At 42.7% G+C, this 21,629-nt stretch overlaps 1 protein-coding gene across 6 annotated transcripts in view; it reads left to right on the top strand.

Moving 5' to 3' along the window:
* The window catches only part of NEDD9 (neural precursor cell expressed, developmentally down-regulated 9), a 124,637-nt gene that overhangs the window by 62,609 nt on the left and 40,399 nt on the right, over positions 1-21,629 (top strand). For 3 of the 6 annotated variants that reach the window (XM_036448678.2, XM_036448676.2, XM_036448675.2), the window contains exon 1: positions 11,540-11,705. The exons of 1 other annotated variant lie outside the window; for it this stretch is intronic. In XM_036448678.2, coding sequence (XP_036304571.1) covers positions 11,694-11,705 — 12 coding nt within the window. In that variant the 5' untranslated portion in view covers positions 11,540-11,693. Of the gene's footprint in view, positions 1-11,539; positions 11,706-21,629 lie in introns of those variants that run through there. 2 more of the 6 variants (XR_004989727.2, XM_036448673.2) reach the window with 1 other exon arrangement.

Below are 21,629 nucleotides of genomic sequence, written 5' to 3'. Positions count from 1 at the left end.
GGGAAAAGAAGAAAGAAACAAAAAATAACCTGAACTTTTGATTCTAGGTACCGAGGACAATGGTGGCATCATAAAAAGAAATAGTTAAAAGTAGACAGTGTTTCATTGGAAAGTTCATATGTGAAATTGGCATCATAAATAGAAACATAATAGTTAATGGTAGATGCTGTTTCATTGGGAAGTTTATATGTGTAATGGCCAGGGTTCTTCAGAGAAACAGAAACAATAGACCAATAGGATATGAGAGAGAGAGAGAGAGAGAGAGAGAGAGAGAGAGAGAGAGAGAGAGAGAGAGAGAGATTGACTTTAAGAAATTGGCTCACATGATTGTGGAAGCTGACAACTCCAAAATGTGCAGAGCAGCTGTCAGGCTGGAGACCCAGGGAGGAGTTGATGTTGTAACTTGAACACAAAGGCTCTCTGGAGCAGAGTTTTCTCCTCCTAGAGCAGTGATTCCCAAAGTGTGGTATGCGTACCCCCAGGGGTACCGGAAGAGTTTGGTGGGAGTATGCGTTGCACCGGAGTTTGGTGGGGATATGCACTGCACTGTGCTTAGCTGCGCCTAATTCTACGTTCTCATGAGTACGAGGGGTACGCTTTACGAAAATTATAGAAGGGATACACATATATCAAAATTATAGTCAGCGTTATGAAAATTATAGAAGGGGTACATATATGTCAAAAATTTGGGAAACACTGTCCTAGAGAAACAGACTGCTGTTTCCTCTTTACGCTTTCACCTGATTAAATGAGGCCCATCCACATGTTGGAGGGTAATTTGCTTTACTCAAAGTCTCTGACTTTTTAGCTGTTCTTAGCTAAAAATGTATCTTCACAGTAACATCTACACTCGTATTTAACCCACTATCTGGGTACATTGGCCTAGCTCAATTGACATATATTTAACTGTCACAATTTGTACATTTGCGGAGTTTCTGAGAAGACTCTAGACAGTATTTCAGTGCAGGAGAAACTGAGAGTTTGGAATTCAAACCACAGGTCAGGAGATGTGATCGTCATCAGCATAGAAATGAGAGTAGAAGTCATGGAAGACAATCAGATAAAGGAGAGAATCCAGAAGGGAAAGGGCTGTGGGTAGAACCTTGGGGAAAGTCTACCTGAGAAGACAGAGGAATATTGATGAGAGTAGAAGAGAGAACCCAAGGAGGGAGCCGAAGAAGAGACTGTTTCTAGACGGGAGTGGTGGAAAATGCCCAGAGTGAGGAGACACAAGAGGCCCCCACTCCTTTCTGGATTGGGGGCTCTGAAGCTGTGCTCCTCCATATCGGACCTGCTCTGCTCACCAGGCCACACCCCACCCAAGTCACACCTGCACAGGCCACACCCCCGCATAGGCCACACTCTTGCACAGGCCACTATGAGAGCGACACTGGGAGGGAGCCCTTCACAGCTCTGACAGCAATTAGACAGGACTCATTTTACATCAGTTGAACTGTGTAGTAGTAACAACAAACAAAGCTTGTTTTTTATTTCATTTTTTAGCTACATTTTGACAGTTTTCATTCCACCACTTCACTTTTACAAAAGACCTATATTAGTACCTGTTTTCACTAACCTAAGGAAATATGCAGAAGTTTTCACTTTTATGAATTCAAGGAAAAGGCTCAAGTAGCATTCAGCGTGTGTTCTGCATGAGCTGTTACAGAGGCAGTGAGCACCCTGAGCCAGGAGAGTGGTGATGCCCAGCTCCGGCCTGGGAATGGCACTTAGAGCTCCAAACTGTCTGTGAACTCTGGACTTTCTCTCCATTTATTTGTGCACCTGTTAGCAATCACTTCTTCACTGTATGCCATTTCCGTTTCATAGGACCACTCTGCTTTCGGATAGTGGGGGAAACCGGTATGCCATGAATTGGGAATGGAAAACATTGTACTTTATGGTGGAGAACTTGAGATCACTGGCCTGGATGGTGATCGATGGAATGGATGGCAGGACCAGAGGCAAAGAGGTTTGAGTGTGAGGCTGGACTGTCCACCTTCTGATCCTGGCATTTGAAAGGAGACCACTTGTTCTGATGTTGGGAGAAGGAGAGGTGGCAAAGAGAAGGCCCTGAAGGACTAGAGAGTGCATTGATGGTCCATGCTCACTCACCCACATAATAAACTAGGAAAGTCTGGAGTTCTTTCATAATCATTTGGCAGCAAAGCCTGACCTGGATTGGCCTGAGGTGATGCATAGTCTTTACTTACCCCACTTGATATGTACTCTACTGGTGCATCCAACAGCCAAAATATGAATGAGTTTGCATATGAGATGCTGGCCAGGGTCCACAGGGAGTTTTGTAGTATGTGGTGTGGATGCTAAATCAGTTTCTAAAATCTGAAATATTCTGAATTCCACAACTCATCTGGCCTCCAGGTTTTTGAACAAGAAACTGTGTATCGGTATTTAGATGTGAATGTACTTGTAGAGAGCAGGATGTGAAAGATTAAGGGTGCAAATGAGAGAAGGGAGAGTTGGGTGGCTGAATCTCAGCATGGGCTGGAGCGGGAAGAATAAAAAACATTGCTGCTGGGTAAGGAGGGAAGAGTTTTTCTGGCTGACCAGAGCTTCACAGGAGATGGCTTTTGGAGATGTGGAGTGATTCTGAGATGGCAAAATCGAAAGCTGGGGAAGATGTGGGCAGGAAGGGTAAAAGCCTCGTTTCTTCTCCCAACTCTCCACCCACCTGAAGACCCAAAGCTCCAAAGACTAATTAGAGCATGAGTCACGAGAGCCACAGGCGATGAAGTTCAAGAAAGCCCTTGCAACACCCCCTTGTCTACATCCTCTAGTCTGAAATCACAGGGTGCCAGGACTTAAGCAAATTAAGGGAACTTATACTTAACATCTGTAAGCCTCAGTGGTGTGAGTGGGCCCGAGAGTTTGGTGCACGCTCATTAGCAGGGCTCCCCTTCGGCTTCTCTTATACAAGAGGGAACCACTCTTTATTTCTCCGTTTCAGTGGGCAGAACGGAATGCGCTCTCCGCACTCCACACAGAAAGTCCAGGGTGGATGCTGGTATATGCACCACCGCCCACGCCCCGGCCCACGCTGGAGAAGCATTCCTCCAGCAGACAAAATAAAAGGTTGCTGAGAGCTGGAGCACTTTGTTTGCTCTTCAAAATGAACCAAACTCTGTACGAGCTTGGATTGAACAGTGTGGGCTGTGCTGTGTCCCCACAATACATTCCTTTCATCCTGCCGCCCCCAACCCCCACCCCAGGCCCTGCATTACTCAGATTCCTTTGCCTCATCAGCGCCAGCTGGCGGCCGCCTGGGCTGGCCAGACAGTCCAGATGCCCTGGGACAGAGCCTGCTGGTCATTCGCTGGCCTCAGCTGATGAGAGCTGTGAGGGACAGGAGGCAGCCTTTCTTGGAGAACTGGGTCAGCTAGCCTCTTTTAGGGCCCCAGGGGGAATAACATGGCCAAAAAACAAAGAAATGGTTTACCCAGTGCCTCCAGGAAAGGGGTATTTTGCTAACTAAAACACCCACCCCGTGCTCCCCTATTCTTTCCCATCCCACCTCCACCCAGGAAGGATACCAGATGCAGGATGTGGAAGGTGATTTTCAATGGCCAGTGTGTCTGCAGAATGCTAAAGCTCAATAGTAGATGGGAAACAGAGCAGACAGCCCCATCCAGGAACTTTGGACACACAGTTCTCTGCTTATTCCACTTAGACTGTAGCAAAAAGCGGAGAGTGGGAAGGGGCTGCAAAGTTCTAGCTCATTAGGTCATGCTATCGTGTCACAGCATATATTTGATCATATTAGGTATGTGAGGAGGAGTCTGGAAGACATTTCAAATTTAAGACCATATAAAGGAAGAACAAAAGTTAGCAAGAAGGAAACGTGCTGTCTTTGCCCCTTCTTACTTCATACATATTATATAGCACATTTATTGTGTTGGGCAGTGTCTTTAGAAAGAGTAGAGGGCCATCCTCCATCCAGTCATAGAATCCTGTTTATTTGGTCATAGCGGATCATGTTGACCTTTGTAAAAATCCAGTCTAAAGTTTCTACCAGCAGAAGAGATTTCCATGTCGGTTTCATGTAACGAATTGTTTACTTGGACAAACTAAAGCAGGCAATAGCAGAGCAGATTTGGGAGCCCTACTAGTGTTTCATGGCTAGAGAAAACAGGAGAGAGCCTTTGCCAGGCAGTCTGCACAATTTTATTATTAAACTCCTTTTATTCCACTGAACTTCATTCCTTGGCCCAGCTGCATACATATAAATAGTAGAAATCTCAGTCTTTGCACATTTATGAAGATAAATGAACCTAAATCTTTATCATGAGCTTCTAATTTTTCACATAATTTCACCTCTAAATTAACTCCCTCAAATACTAAATGCTAAAATGGAGCCTCACAATTGCTTGTCATATTTCAGGGGAGTTGAGTTTACTTAACATATAATTTGATCTGTTACACTGTTTAGTTCTTTGGGGGGAAAGGTGGTGATTAAGCCTTCCAAAGTTATAATAACACTATTTTATATGTACTACTATATTTATAACATCAAGAAGTTCACAGTTTTTCTGAAATCAAGTTAAGGTATTGCCCACAATCACCCCATTTATAGGGATCTACATGAGTGACACAGTATTACATGCATTATTTCATGGTTAATCAAGGACTGAGAGGGGCCTACAACACTCAATATGAGCACTTCACCCTCGCTTTGACGAAAAGCAACCTGAGAAAGTTGGATGGAAGGCATAAAGCAGTGGGAAGCGGGGTGAGGGAAGGAGGGTGGTAGTTTTTTAAAGGGCAGTAACAACGACACACTGTTGCCTAAGTGAAAAGGGTCAGTGAGACCTTGTAAAGTCTCCCCAGTGTGGGAACCCACTACATCATGCAGGAAAGAGAAAGCCAGAGGAATCATTTCTAATCTCTGTTGGTGAGAGCCACACCCAACCCCAGGTGGCTCCCCATTGAGTGAGAATAAGAAATAAATCAGGGAGGAACCAAATCAGAATTAATTTGGAAATCATGAGTCAACAAGCCTTTGTAGTAAACACCCCCTGCAGCAACACGTATTTTTAAACAATTCCTTTAAACAGCTCTTTTAGAAAACAGAGTTTCTTCCTAGGACCCTGTTTCTCTGTTGCTTAAAAACAGGGAAAGAGTGGGGTTGAGTATACTTCCTGGGGTCTCTTGTTCCAAAATGTTAGTGGAAGGAAACATCAATGAAAACTCCATTCCACGGCACAGAGAAGCAAGCACCAGAGGCTGTTCTCGAAGCTTCTTTCTAATAATATACGTTCATTCAGACCAAGATCGAGACCAGCTCAACAGATAAAAGGGCGCTGTTGCCTGGAGTGAGAGGTGTTGTTGCCCCTACATCTGAGAGTCACTTATGTTTCCCACGTTGACATCAGGGAAGGCTGGGCACATGGACAAGAAACGGGGCTTTGAGAAGACATAAAACGAAATTCGGTTACCTACATAGGTGCAGAGGGGGATACAACTGAAGAAAAGACAGAATCCATTTCTACACGTTGCTTAAATCTCATTGTGGAGAAGGAATTCTCCCAGTGAAATAGTACAAGGCAATAATTAAGCACTAAATGATATGCTACACATATAAAATTGTATGCAGAATTATAGGATTCCTTTTAATGTGTAGATTCCAAAACCTCACACCAGACCAACTGAATCCAACTGAATGGGGAGAAGTCTGAGCATTCAAGGTTGTTTTTTAAGGGAGGTCAGATTTGGGAAGCGCTGTGGTCTAAGGTGATGAGAGACATAGAAGGTGGTTGGGAGAACACCAACAATGGAGAGATTTTTCTAGGAGATAATTGATAAAGAAGATGGAGTTCAAAGGGGGGCCAAGATGTGATATAGCTAAGCGAACCCATGAAAGGAGGACAGTCTAGGCAAGAAGGACTCCACACAGATAGCCTTCAAAGTGCCAGTGAGTAAGGGGGTGTGTGACTGTATGCACCCTGTTAGCTCTAGTCACCACACAGGAACAATACCTGTTCCTCAGTTAGTCTTAGTCCCACTGGGGTGAAGATGCTACCTTACTGAACTGACTTGGACAACCAAGGAAGCCTGGGGCATACAGCACACCACACGCTCAGAAGCCAGAAAGCCTGTGCTCACAGGTCAGACTTACCATTCCCTGCCTGTGACTTTGTGCCGGTTGTAGTTATGTGACATGTAAAATTTACCTCAGAGGGTTGTTGTATTAAATGAATACTTAAAAACTGATATTTGTGAATATCTAGCCCAGGACCTGGCACCGGGGAGAGTTTCAATCAAGGCTGAATAAGCCAGGGCCCAGTGGGTTGAAGAAGAAAACTCTCAAGGGCTTATCTTTGTTTGAGGAGGTTTATGGAGCCTTGTAGAATTAAGTAGTTGCTGCCTCATTTTTTTTTTAAAGAATTTTGGTCTATGTAGACTTTTTTACAAACCAGTATCAAGCCCAGCCAGTGTTGCTCAGTGGTTGAGCATCAACCTGTGAACCAGGAGATCATGGTTCAATTCCAGGTTAAGGCACATGCCCGGGTTGTGGGCTCAATCCCAGTAGGGGGTATGCAGGAGGCACTGATCAATGATTCTCTCTCATCATTAATTTTTTGGCTGTGCAGTCTACATATCTGATTCAATTCACACAAGTTTGTCATTGCAATTCAAGACAAAGGTAAATGTTAATCAGCTTAACAATAACCCACAACCTTCGGACCAACTAAGACAAAGGTAAATGAATAGGTGCCTGTGTTGCAATGAAACTTTAAAAACACTGAAATTTGAATTTCACATATTTTTTGCATCTCATGAAATAGGGTTCTTTTGATTTTCCCCCAACCATTTAAAAATGTAAAATCTGTTCTTTGCTCATAGGTCATAGGAAAATAGGCATCTGCAAACCATAGTTTTCTAACTGACCCCTGTCCAAGAGGCGGAACTGGCACGTGCCTCCAGTTGGTTCTGAAAAGGTGCATGTTAGCTCCACTTCTAATACATGTACACTGCACTGCTGCCTTAAACATGGCTTCCTTTCCTGGGCTCCATGCAGAACCCCCAGACAACACACTTCCTTTGAAGTTACATTTATCCTCTTATCATTCAGCAATAATTTAAGCACCTATAAGGTATAAGCCTGCACAGTGTTAAATAAGACAGCACCTGGTCCCTTTGGGGTTCATCCTAAAACTAGAGAAGCAAACATCAACAAATCATTATGTCCTGGCTGGTGTGGCTCAGCTGATTGAGTGTCATCCTGTGCACCAAAGAGAGACTGGTTCGATTCCTTGTCAGGGCACATACCTAGGTTTTGGGTTCAGTCCCCTGTTGGGGTACATGTGGGAGGCAACTGATCAAAGTTTCTCTCTCACATGTTTCTCTCTCTCTCTCCCTTCCTCTCTCTAAAATCAGTAAAAAACTATTTTAAAAAAATCATTATGGTACAATGTGATAATAGGCCAGGTTCCAAGTATTATACATAGTAAAGGGAAGGAGGAATTGGTTCTGAAAGGCGGAGGTGGACAGGGTGAGGGGTATGGACAAGGAAGCACAGAAGAGTCAGTGTCAGCTCAGCTGGACAGCAGAGGAGTGAAGGGAGGACATCCTCAGCAGAGGCACCGTCTATGCAAAGTCAGGCTGGCACACGCATGTCTTGGATTCAGTGAGTCCTCTCCCACCCCTTCCCCATGTGGCTAGAGTGTGGGATGTGGGTGGAAAGATATAGTGGGAGATGAGTCCAGAAAGGGAGGGTGGGCTCAGATTACAATCCACAGTGCAGTGTGCAGATTTTGTGCTTTAAGGCACTGAAGTGTCTCCTGGAGGTTTTTAAACATAGTAGTAATGTGATCGGCTCTGTAACTCTAGAAATTAAACAGGTAGCAGTGTGGGAGCAGGGAGAGATTTCAGACAGGAAAATTACAAGGAACGACTGTACTGAAGCAAAGGAGACACAGAGGACTGCCGGAAAGCACTGATTGTGGTCCTGATGCACGTGGGGGCTGGTATAAGGTGCCCACCCTCAGAGCAACGACTTTATCCTCCGTATGAGAGCTGAACTGGATGGCTTCTGAGGTCGCTTCCCTGCCCTCACATGCTCTGACTCTGCCCTTTTCTCTTAGAGATCCGCCACACAGGCCCCTCCCAAGGGGTGGACCAGAGAATCTCTTCCCTTTAGCATCCTCTCGTGTTTTTTTTTTTGCTGTATCCGTGCTAGTGGCAGCTGGAAAATCGTTTGGACAGCATTCGATGCCATTGCCCTGGCTCCTGCCTACACATGAGCGTTTTGGGAGACAGGGTCCTTGGCAGACAAGCAGGCAGGTGGCGAGGCTGAGGGTGGAGAGAGTGCTGGTGAGCACAGGTAGGCGCTGAGCCCATTTTAGCCCACGGGGAGTACTGGGGTGATTCCATAAACCGATCAACAGCACTGATATAGCATGATTTAAACAGTATTTTTGCCCCCAAAATCTCAGGTAATCGATGGAGAAAATGTTGTTTCTCTATTCATTGAGAGATTTTGTGTTTCCTCAAAGGATCTTGAAGAAAAAAAGTCTATTGTAGATGACGTTAATGAAGTAAAAACTGCCTGCATGATATAAACTGCATGAAGACCAGAACACAGTGTTTTAACTAATAGGCTGCAGTCCTTAAGTGTTTAAGCAAAGGATAAAACAGAGAAACAGATCACAGCATTCCCACTCACAAGGCTCCAGTGACTCACAAAGCCCCAGTCACACTCAGGAGAAAATTTGAACTGCCACCACCTACTTCTCTGAGCTTGCCCTCTCCGAGCCTCTCCTGAGTGCCCGCCTCAGGCACCTGGACTGCTTGCTATTCTCAAACACACCAAGCTCTTTCTTCCTCAAGCCCTAACCAAGGGTCATGCCCTCTGTCTACAATGTTCTTTTCCCTGGTCTTTGAGTGGATCCCTCATGTTATTCAGATTTCTGATGTAATATTACCTCCTAAGAGAGATTTATCTGATCATTCTCTCTAAAGTAAAACATGGGCTGTTTTTCTCTAGCAATTTTTCCTCAATTTTCCTTCATTTATTTCCCCAAAACAGTACTGTAGATTCATTTAATTATTGTCTTCCACTGCCACTAGACTGTAAGCTCCATGCGGGTAAGAACCCGTCTGAGCTGCTGAGTGTTCTCCCCACAGGGAACAGCACCTGGCACAGGGCAGTGCTCAGTTGGTATTTGTTAGGTGAGAAAGCTGCCCTGTGAAAGGATGGGCACACAGATGAGGGGATCCACCCCCTTTTCCCTAATGCCTACCACATGTGTCTATAAGTCTAGTGGCAATCATATTCCAATTAATAAGCTAATTAAATATTTATATTATTTACATACTATATTTAACAATGTGATGTAATGTGTTAATAAAGTAAAGTGTAATATTAAAATTATTATTAATAATGGTAATGATCATAAACAGCCATTTATTATATTTAGGTCTTGCTATGTGCCAAGTACTATCAACTTCTATCCACATTATCTCATTTAATCCTCATGATAACCCTAGCAGGTAGATATTATTAGTTTCTCAATATATACTTCAGGACACCAAAATCAGAATTTAAGAGATCTGTTAATGTTCTAACACATTATCTGCCTCCAATACCCTTGTGCTTCTCTTTATATAATTAAAATTCCAGTGACCCAAACCATCTTGAAATGAATTTCAGGTAGACTTTTAAGTGTCTTACTGAACAGACAGAAACAGGAAAGTGGGAGGACCACTTGGTATGAATTAAACTTTCCAACTAGAGAATTAGATGACAAAAGGCCCTAAGAGATGCTTTGGGACACTATTTGAAAGCAGTAAAATGGGATGAGACACTACTCAATGGTACTCATCAAACAAAACAGAAGGAGGGTTCAACTTTACTGTGTAGGAAGCCAGAGGAATGTTATCTAGATCTCCTGGAGGCCGAGAGACTCATCTTACAGATGGGACGGCCTTTGTCTAATCCAGGCAGACTCAGAAAAATTTCCTGCAAAATAACGACTCTCCCATGAGTCTGTGGAACTGCTCAGAAAATCCTCACAGTGCCTATGATGCATGCTTAATTAGTGTTCTGAAAGACCTTGAAAAGTCACTCGGGCTCATTTTCACTCAAGGCTAAATTAGGAAAATCGAGGCCTGGTGGATGCCAGAACCAGTATTATGACTGCCTGGGGTTCATGTCCAGAGAACAGGTACCACATTAAATTTTGAACTGAACTGTGAGCCCTGGATCTGGAAACCACTTTTGTGGGGCAGCTGTTCTCCTGTGCTTTTTGCTTAGATTATAAAAGTAATGTTGATCCATTGAGAATTTCAGAGGGCTAAGGGAGACAAATCGAACAGATTCTGGTCCAACTTGGCCAGGAAAAAAAATAAGGACTGCGTTTTCCATCCCAAGCGTGTACTCTGGTTGGTGTCCGTCCCACTCAGGGACAGCTGTTATCTGCACTCAGAACGTCTGAATCCTGAGGCCCATTGGAGAGGAATTGTCCCTCACCTCTCTGTCCTTCAGAAAAGTTGCCAAAGGTGACCGTTTCTGTCTTTTCCTGAGTAATGGCTTTCTCTACAGAAATCATGAAGCTGAACCAAATGTTCTGTGCTTCACTGGAGAGAGACTGGTCTTTTTAACCAGACTCATCAAACAGCATTTTGTTGTTGTTGTTCCCCAGATAATAAGCGTGGTTGGGTTAATGGGCCATCTTCAGGAGAGAGGTCAGAAGGAAAAATTGCAGTGTTAGAGCTAGAGCTAGAAATGCCAACCATCAAAGAACATAGTACTCAATAGACAGTGATGATCTATAGGGCGTGCACTGGCCAGCCCCATCTGAGGGGTCACAGCTAACCTTTATCCTCAGGAAAGTCAGAGAAGGTCGCTGAATGGGGCTGACACTTCATTCTGTGAGGCCCTCATGAGAAGCTGGCCAGGGAAATCCTGGTGCATGGGCTGGGGAGTTCCTTTCACTGAGGGAGAATTGTATTCTGGCTCCTTGCAGGCTGACGTCGCAAGTACTTTGAACACTGAAAAGAACAAAAAAAGCAAACAGCCACACACAAAAAGGGAGGGAGGGAGGAGAGAAGGAGAGCTAGAGAGATATCAGCAGGGGTAGTTAGTAAAAAGGGGCCCGGAGACAGAAAACCTTTTGTTCCCCAGAGTTCGTTTCATGTAGAGATTGTGAGGTGAATAGCTTTCAGATGAAATGGGTTTATGAAGGAGTTGCTAGGTCACAGGAAGCACGACTTTCAGACTGCTCTGTGAATTCGATTTCTTTAAAACTTAGGTTAAATCTTAAGAATGTATCTCCTTTTCCCCCTCCCACCCCCCAGTTTATTTTTGGGGGGCGTTGGAGTAACGTTGGGAACGGTTCCCCACGCTCTTTTATTTCCACCCTTTCTTTTCATATGTAAGAAGACATGATCACATTACAAGTTCTTTGTCAGGAATTTTCATAAGAAGTGGGCGGGGCATCTCATTACCTTGGCCCACTAGCCAATGGCGGGGCGCTATGCAAATGCAGTCCGTGCTAGGCCCGCCTCGGTCAAAACAGTGAGCTCAGAAGCTCTGGGGCTGAGCTCCGCTGCGGCTGACACACCGGCCCGCCCGGCGGCTCCCTTTCCGTTAGCGCTGCACTCCATGGCGGGGCGGGCTCCTGCTTCATGCAGACTGACTAGTGTGTAGGAGAACGGCTCAACTCAACGCCGCCGAGATGAAGTATAAGGTAAGAGTGTGCCTTTTACATAGGATGTGTGTGTGTGTGTGTGTGTGTGTGTGTGTGTGTTTCCTACTGTGACAACTCTGCAGAGTACCCCCCTGTGTGCCCGAGAGGGTTCTGAGATGGGTCTCAGTCACTGAGGTTAACATACAAGCCAGCGGGCAGGACCCAGGCTCAGATCCACTCCCAGAGGGAGTTCACCGTACCCCTGAATCCATCTCCTCTGAAATTGCTGGAGACTCGGTCTGAGAGCCATAGAACAGTAGGGCGTAGGGCAGAGGGTGCCTGGCTTACCGCGGGGCACGCATTGGCTCAGGTCTCCCAGCTCCCCCAGACCCGGCCCCCGCTGTCTGGGGGAGCCCGCCTGGGAGATGGAATGAGAGAGGAGTCAGCCCTGCTGAGTCTCAGGCTCCTGATGCGGTTTTCAGCCTGTGTTTAAAAGCGCTTGGTCTGGGAAGCAGTTTGCCTTGTGTACTTTTGGTGGGAGAGATGAAAAGCCCCAGGTACTACTGTAACAGCTGATGGTGAAGAATTTTGATTGACATCCTTAAATGATGTTGGTTATAAGAATAAATGGGCGTTTGCCATGTCTTGAAAACACTTTTTGTTGGCATTTGAATGGACTGAGGGTCTGAAGGCTGAGGACAGTTTGTTGTCCCTGAAGTTTGCAGAGTGCCATAACTCTTTGGCAGCATTTCCCCCCATGCATTTACGCCAGTTTTGTGTGTTTATTCTTGGCAAAAGGATTATAACTTGCTCAGCATATCCCATTTTAAGTCAACCCCCGTTTAGGAGGCAAGCAGCTCCCAGGGACACTGTACCAAAGCAGATTGCAATGAATAGGGTGTGAATTTTCCGTGGAGTATAAATATTCCTATTCTAGAATAGATACAACTCCTAGTGCTTTTTTTTTTTTAAGTGCTATTATTAAAATGAACTCTGGCTTGGTGGCTGTGCTTTTGGACTGACAGTTTGTTTTACCTGCCTGACCTTCAGGACTGTGCAAGCTGGGAGCTACTTTGCTTTCCCTCTAAATTATGTAGCTTCGGGCCCATCCTTTTTTAATGTGATGTTTTAAATACTTGGATCTGGCTAATAGCCACTAGCTAACCTCAGTGATCAATGTTTTGTTCAAAAGTTATAAATCTTACTCAAAGCCCTAAATCTAAGTGGTGAATGCCTTTGCTTATAAAATCTGCGTTTCAGTTCTTGAAATTTGGAGACACAGGTATCAGTTATCACTCTACTATCAGCTTTCCATTATCTGCTTCAATAGGAAAGATTAGAGGAATGGATAATCTTAATATTTGACTTCGAGATGCAACCAGAAACAAACCCTTCCCTCTGACAGGAAAGTTCTCTTAATGTTGTCATCGTCCCGCCCTCCCACCCCCCACCCGCCACAGTTTCCTTATTCAGACCAATGAGAGGACTAGACAGTGCTTAGCCAGCAGTGAGTCTGCCCTCCCTCTCCCTGTTGCTGAGCTTTAGTTCATAAAAATTGGCTTGCAGGGAAAAAAGAGAAAATATGTTCATATATTTATTATTGGAAAGTATAAATGACTGCAATTAAGAATGAGCGCTGCGATCTAAAAGTGACAAAGTCTAAAGTCACTTTTATTCATTCAGTGACCTCCTCATATTTTGCTTTACTCTGACGGTACGGAAAGAAAACATCATAGCAACAGATGATGTAAGTTATGATTGGCATTCAGGGAAAAACCCTGCCTCTGGGCCGGGTCTTACTAGTGTTGAATACCCTGCCAAGTGAGGTAAATACACGATTTTTATTAGGTTGTGGACACTTTCACCAGATAAAAATACTGTCTTCTCCCACTGACCAAATGACAGATTGACACCTTGCAGTGACTACGAAATGAGCCAATAGCTGAAGCAATAGACTTTCCTTTTCTTATCAGCCTGTTTTTTCTCTAGTTAATAAGAGACAACTTTAAGGAGAGGTTTTGTAATTTTAAGTAGGAGATGACACAAAGGTGGAGGGGTGATAAATAACATTTCTTAAGACACCGTGACAATACACGGTGTCTTTAATACATTGTCATCTTTAATTCTCCCAATAACTCTACGATGTGGGTATGATTATACTAATTTTCAAATGTGAAATTATGGTATAGAGAGGCTAAGTAATTTATCCAAAGCCACACAGCTTAAAAAAAAAAAAAAAAAAAAAAAAAAAAAAAAAAAAAAAAAAAAAAAGTGATGGAGCTGAGATTTGAACCAAGTCTATTTGGTCCCAGAACTTGTGTCTTAAAATCTAGAGAAAAGAACCATCTGTGACTTCTCTAAAGTACCCTCTGCGACTGCTGTTTTCTTCTCCCAGGAAATTTCAGACTGTTTCTTAGAAACTATTCCAGCAGGTTAGAGTCTTTGTTGGTGTTGGATTTGTTTTTGTTTCATAGTTACTTGTTTAATTTGATCCACGTAGGTAGTAAAAAGACAGATAATTATTAGTGTAAATTCCTGGATTCAGAAATTGTCTTTTAAACACTGTGTTGTGCTACACACTGTAAGTTTAGCACAGACTTAAAAATGGTCACTGGGAGATTTGTAATCCAGCTGCTATAAAATTTTGTTAAACTAGATTATCTGGTTTGGCTACTTCAGGGATCAGTCTTAACTGGACAACAACCAAACCTGCAGTCATTTTGCACTTACATACAGCTCCAGTCAGCCAGCTATGTGTTTACAATAATCTTGAAATTGTGGAATGTAAGCTATTACTTCGGTAAACATTTTTGGTTAGCACCTACCTAGTCTATTTTTATTTAATTATGTGCTTTTTATTTGTTCTTAGGAAGACGGTATATACTCAATATTCCATTTATCTTAAAGGATTCAGTCTGAGGTTCTGATGATAAATTATTGGGGGGGAGGGATGTTACTAAGAGTTTTCCACAAGCCCCTCTGAATATAGAGCATGTTCTGGAGTGGGGGAAGGGGCTGTGGCTTGCTCAGGGAAGGCTTTCCTCCTGAGGGTCTGGAGGTGGAGGTGAATGTGGCTGCTGTCTGCCAGGAAATGATTGAAGGGCCAGTGCTCAGCTGTGTTTGAGCAGAGGCTGGAGAGCAGCCCATTCTGTGCAGGCCCAGGCCTGGTCAGTGCTCTCAGCAGGCACTACCGGTATGAACTCCAATGGCTGAGCAGCTTTTGTGGCTTTGCCAAATTTTTGAACACTTATGTGCCTCCATTAAAATTCCAAATAATTTATCTAATCTATCATTCAAAAAATTAATTCTTAAGTGTTTGGACTGAAGTTAGAGAAAAAAAAATAATTGAGGGTCTTCGATTTAGTCAATATGGTCATTTATGATTCCCAATTCTTTCCTTGCTTTGACATTTTGGTTTTCATTTCTTTATTCTCTTCTAGATGACTCATTGTACCCAATTCAAATTAGAAATTCCCTCCCATACACACATTTTTAAATCTTATGTGAAATAAATTTAAGAGCACTAAAAAATGCTTTGAAAAATCCTCACTTAATTATTGGTCTTATTTATTTATTGAGCAAACCATTTTGGAGCTAAATGACTTACCTACACAGAGATGAAAGTCTTTGTAGAGCTGAAGATATTCTGATAACACCAAATGTAGCAAGTTGCACAGTGTGGAACATACCAAGATGCCTTTAGCATCTTTTTCTTGCTGGGATATACATTGGTTGTCTTCTCAGAATTCATCAGTGGCTTCCTGTCTGCACCCCTTTCCCCCCCCTACCCCCCCCAGACTTCTAAAAACAACTTCCTCTTAAATCTCCTTTGCAGATTCCCTCCCCTCTTTGCCGTCATTGGCTCTCATTTTTTTCATTCAGTAATTTCTTATGCTTTCCTAATAGCTGACTTCTGTAGGGCTTGCCTTCCTCCTACATGCAGACGTGACATTCTCAAAGTGCATCCTCTTTTGACTCTGGTTTGGGAAATCCTGGTTTCCTGCTGTTCCCTGATTCATTTGCCCTGTCTCCTTTCCATCTCTGTGACTTTGTTGGTCCGTCACTTCCCACAGGTCAAGTATCCTCATCCATCCTCCTCTCTATGAAGCAATCAAAAGCCCAAGCCTTTCTCTCCTTTACTGCCTTATAATCCCCACAATGGGCTTTTTCACCTCTATCCTACCTTGTTAGCACTACCTAACTTATTAACCCCTTTCCATCAAATTACTATCTAAATGATACCTGTAACTCACATGGTTTACCACTGGAGCTATCTGTCCAGCTTTTTTTTTTTTTTTATCCTAACTGGGAATCAAACCAGTGATCTTTCAGTGCACAGGACAGCGCTCAACCAACTGAGCCACACTGCCAGCGTCAGCTTTTTCTTTTTTTAACATTCAGTGTTATTTTTAGTTTCAGGTGTCCAGCTTTAAGTAAACCCCACTAAACACAAGAAATAAAGGGTGACCTTGTTTGTATGTAGAGGCAGGATGATAAACAAGTCGCTGAATAAAAAGTATGATCTAGGATCTGTCGCCTTGAGGCAGCAGGGCCTTGGTCTTGTATATTCTTGTAGTAAAGACTAGAGTGTGGGCTTTGAGGGAAGACATTACTTCTTGTGATTTAATGCTCTGTACCTTGGGCAAGTTAAGCTCTCTGAGCCTCAGTTTTCTTATCTAAAAATAGAGATTTTAGCTGCCTCATTCTATTGTTCCAAGGCCTAAACAAGAGAATATATAAATATAAAATACTATGACTCCTGGCATGTAGTATGTAGATAATGCCAGTCAACTCCAGCTCTCCTCATACAATAGATGTTCAATAGATGTTGAAAGAATAGTGTGGACTCAAGACTTGGGAAAAGAATTATGTCAAATCCCAGTTACTAGGTTAAGATGGTTGAGTATTGTTGAGTATTTTATTGGCTTGGATGTGTAGGGTAGAAACACAAATGCCACACATAGAAAATTATCAGCCCACTTATGCACCCTCTTACTAATATATTAATGACTTGGTATCTTCACTGCTATTAATAACATTTGGTCTTCCTGTAATTACAGGACCTTGATCATAGTACATATTCAACAAATATTGAATTACATAAAATACTTATACAAATAGCCACTAAAAATGTCTTAATGCTGTATGGCATAATGGAAAGAACATGGACTTATTGCAAATACCACTTTGGTTACTTTCTAACAATATACAGGCAAGCTACTTCAGCCTCTGTTTCTTCATTTATAAATATGGGATTTATTAAATACATGTCTTATCAGATAGCTGTAAGGAAATGAGATATGAAAATCTTTTTCAGCTTTTAGCACATAGTAGGCATTTTAAAATAGTAGCTATTATGGTGCATTATAAGATATATATACACAGATATATAGATATATAAGCATTATATAGATAAAATTTTAATAGGAAACATCACAAGAATTGTTTTCCCAAAACAAAAATACTAGTGAGGAAAAGAAACAATAATCACTTAAAAAAAAGCAAAGGTGAAATGCAAAGGTGGTGAGTTGCTGGCTACAGAAATTCATGGTAAACTATATCCCTTATCTTATCACAGTCAACTAGTATGAGTTTATGGAAAGTAAAAGGTCTTGGTTATCTATTTTTAGATCCCTTTTAGGGTTAGAAAGAAACCTGAACAAATTGGTTTCAAATGCCAGTCGCTGGGACCATAGCATTGCTCTGCAGTAACATATAGACTTAATTATCAAGCCTCGTTGCCAAGATAAACAAACAGGGCCACTGGGAAGAAATACTACATTTCCAACTTAAAATGCCAGAGAAGAGCTGCTGGTTTCCTAGGCAATGGATGATTGCAAAAACAATGAGCTTTGAAAGGGGACCCCTCCCCCAAAAAACTGTTTATACTTTGTCAACAACACCCCCTCCATCTTATTTACTTCGAACATTCCAGTTGTCTCCCTGAGGTAATTCGTGCTGGTTAATGAGGACTCTGCATGCCTGGGGAACATGACAGCCTCCCCGCAAGTCTGTCTTCTCCCGGAATCTTCATTTCTAGATAAATGGCCTTGTTGGTGACCTTTTCCAACCTCCACTAGAACATAGTTGTAGAGGGCAATTGATCCAGGTAGACTGAGGCCTGCATTTTAAGGAAGACAGAACAGGCACTCTAGAAAATGTGACGGAGAATGACAGTGGTTTTTCCTGGTTAAGCTAGGGGGTAGGGCAGCTGATTATGGAGATATTAAAATTGCCAGAGGAATGTTTTCAGTATATGCCCAGGCCCCACCATTGGCTGCTAAACGCCACTTTATTCTTTAAAAAGAGCTAGTCCCTTCCCCCCTCCTACCTTCCCAACCATTAATGGTGCTAAATAGTGTTGAAGTAGGTGATTCATAATCCTTAATTCAAAGACTGGGGCCATTGATTTGGGGGTGTCTTATTTTTTGTAAATCTTGGTTTATAAGCTGCAAATGAGAACTCCTCCTGATAGTTCTAATATGTCAAGGTCATTGTTATGTTACCAAAAAGGTTCCTTATGTGGAATGTTGATGTTTATGCTTACCAGAAATAATGATTGAGCAACCATGAATATGTAAAAGTGCAAACATTGCACAAAAGCGTTTGATAGCTCCTTTTGAGTTTAATTCCTTTCTTTACTCTTCATGTGTGTGGGGGGAGGATTATTTGTGAAACTTAATAGAAAGTTGCAGCAACCAAAAGGCATATAAGGTTAAGATTTGAACCAGATCTTTCTATTTATAAAAGCAATAAGTATTTAGGCCAGATGATGTGTCATTCATTTTTCCCCAATTTCTTTTAGTTATGTGGAAACCCTATGCTATCTCTTTTGTGAATTAGCCTTAATCTCATTGATTTGTGGTAGTCAGTTTGAAACTTAGTATTTCACCCCATCCCATCCCCAAGAGATGTGGCTGAATCCTGTAGACTTTTCTGTCCCCAGACTGCACTACACTGAAAGAATGAGCTTGGATACCCTACGCCACCAGCTTCCAATCTCCAATATTCATAAGAAGCAGTCTGGGAAGGCGGTAAAGTGGACTTCCAGATGCTCCAGGCTTCTTGGCATTCAGAGTCCTTAGTATCTAACAGTAATCTGTTAGTAATCTGTCAATGAGTTGTTTTGTTTGTGTGTGTGTGTGTGTGTGTGTGTGTGTGTGTGTGTTACTAAACTTTTGTGGTGTAACTTAGAGTTTGGCAAGAAATGAATTGATGGACCAGCAGGATTTCAGTGCTACCACAACATTATTGGCATAGAAGCATTTTGAGGTCCTCTTTCCCTTGAGTGCTCCCCTGGGATAGAACTTACATGTTATTTTTTCATTCTCCAACCTTCTCATTCAGAGCTAACTGTGATGAACACACCCTTGAATGGGGGTCAGGAGAGACAACAATAGGAATACAGTTAGCCCAACAGCAGTCCTTCTCTTAATAACCCCATTCACTGTGAAGCTGGGATTGTACACAGTCTCGGAGAGGCCCACATGCCTTTGGAATATATCTCGTTTCCTTGTAAAGATCATCTTGTCATTTAGAGAACGTGTCGATTGACTGAATCAAAGACTCTTATCAGTACCTATCTTTTTTGCTCTCAAATCCTAAATTCAACTAAGTCAGACCTGTTAGCAAGAGATGTACTTAAACACCTATCTTTTCTTTTTCTTTTAAAACATATGTAATTTCTGTGGGTATGTATCCATGTCTCAAAAACCCTAAAAATGGGACATATGGTCTGACAATGGGAAGGATATTTGAAACTGGGACAGTCTTGGGAAGTTGAGGAACACATGGTCACTAGACCATCAACATGAGCCGCTCCGGCCATCAGTCACTGTCAAGCGCGTTATCTCTTTTCCCTTATGTTAGCCTCTTGACAGCTTCTTTTATCTAAGAAGCTTTTTTAAAAAGTGGATGCAAGCAAATTTTTTACCTTTACTCGTAAGTAACAAGGTGGTCCTCTTCTTTTTCCTTGCAGAAATAGGCATTGCTGGAAATGATGGAAAGCCTGCTTTGCAGTGTGGGCTTGTGCAGAGAGCACCTGAGAGCATTAAGCAGCGGGGGATTGTATTTCAGTTGTTCTTGTTTCAAACCTGGCGAGGTAGCTCTGAGCCTCATAGCCTGCAGCGTCTGACCAAGCCTCCTGCTCCCTTATTAAGATCTTAATTACAGACGCAGCTTACTTCATTGCTGGAGGGAAAGAATTTAGTTTCTCTGAACTGTGTCTGTTTTTTGGTGTGGCAGGTGTAATCATGATGAGATCACTGCTGTTTTATTTTCTCCTCCTGGAGGAATTTTTTTTTTGAGGAGGAGGAGTACAGTTCTTAAGACAATTTCATGAGCTCATAATAGTGCAGTAATAACTGTGCTGTGATTTTATAGAGACCCTTATGAAGAAATCAGTGTTTTGCATATATATAATTTCATGTCTCCTCCTAATATCATTATAAAGAACATGTTCATTATCCCCATTTTGAAGATGGGGAAACAGAGGCACAAAAGGCAGTGTAATTTTGTTGTCATTAGTCTTCCAATATGAGGACCACTACTTAGCTCTGTTAATTCAGTTTAGTGTCCATTCCTCTGTCCAGGGTTTCTCATCAGAGACATTTGGGGCTGGATAAGCCTTTGTTGAGGGGGACTGTCCTGTGTCTTGCAAGGTATATGCCAGTGTCCCTGGCCTCTGCCCACTAGCTATCACACACACACACACCCCAAAAATGTCTCCTAACATTGCCAAATGTCACCTGGGAAGACAAAATCCCTTCTAGTTAAGAATCACTGGCCTAATCTCCCAACTTTCGTCTGCTCAAAAATAGTTGTCTTACTGGTTTGATGTGACAGAAGCACAAAAATACAATTGCAGAACTGTTTGCCATAATTTGATCATGACCCAGGCTGAGCTTTATGTAACAGGATCTAACCAAAAAGAAACTTCCCCTTATATGCTTAGCACCAATTTGTTGAGCAAATACCACAGAATATTAAGAAGCAGGAGGTTTCCCTCAGGTCACATGTAAAACCATCAGGCCACAGGAAGACAGAGTTCAGAGAATTAAGTTTGCCACAGAGACAGTCTGATATATATATGTAGTTGTCTACATAATGCATTTAGAACTGAATCTTAAAGAAAACTATTTTATTATCATAAATTGGTGTTTATCTACTTATGGGAGCTTATCTGTATACTTAGCCATTGAACAATGCATTTGGAGGTTTTTCTTATTCCATTTGCTCCTATCATCTTTCTCTCTTTTGTAGTCGAAAAGCTGCAGTATCTAAAGATCTTTCTTGAAACACCTGTGCAAATTGCAATGGTGACAGCATGTGATTGCAACACCCTCTTAGCCACATGTGCTGATCCATGTTTTAAAACTCTGAGGACCTCACAAGTGGGATACTAGCAATCAGGCTCCAAATCTAGATCAAGGGAATCTAAAAAAGTTCCAATGAGCCTTGACATCAGTTACATCAGTTGGGTTCTGGCTGGGAGACAGGTAATGGTTGCCAGGAATTGTATGTATTTGTACTGGTATTGTATTTAGATATTGCTACTGTATCATATTATCCTATATAATAAAAGGCCAGGACCATAAATGTAATGACCAGAACAACCGCTTGACCAGTCGCCTGGAGGTGCATTGACCACCTCTCTGTCCCTCCCCCATCCTACCCCCCTCCTCCCCGATTCCAGCATGGCAAACAGAGGGGTGGGGGATGGCAGCAGGGCCGGGCTATTGAGTGGCAACGAGAGAACATCAGAGTATCGTGGAGTGTCTCAGGGTGACAGGGCAGCAAGCGTCGCAGAGCATTGTGGTGTGGGTCATGGGGCATGGGGGTGAGGGAGACATCAAGACATGGCCCTGATTGCAGGCTAGGCCTAGGGATCCTACTCACACACAGTTTTGTGCACTGAGCCGCTAGTATTTAGATATAAATTAAGACCTTGGGGGCTGCATACCTTGGTGCAAATACTTTATTAGG

This window comes from Pipistrellus kuhlii, unplaced genomic scaffold (genome assembly GCF_014108245.1).
Source record: "Pipistrellus kuhlii isolate mPipKuh1 unplaced genomic scaffold, mPipKuh1.p scaffold_m20_p_2, whole genome shotgun sequence".
Lineage (NCBI taxonomy): Eukaryota > Metazoa > Chordata > Mammalia > Chiroptera > Vespertilionidae > Pipistrellus > Pipistrellus kuhlii.
This window is presented reverse-complemented; position numbering and strand designations above follow the sequence as displayed.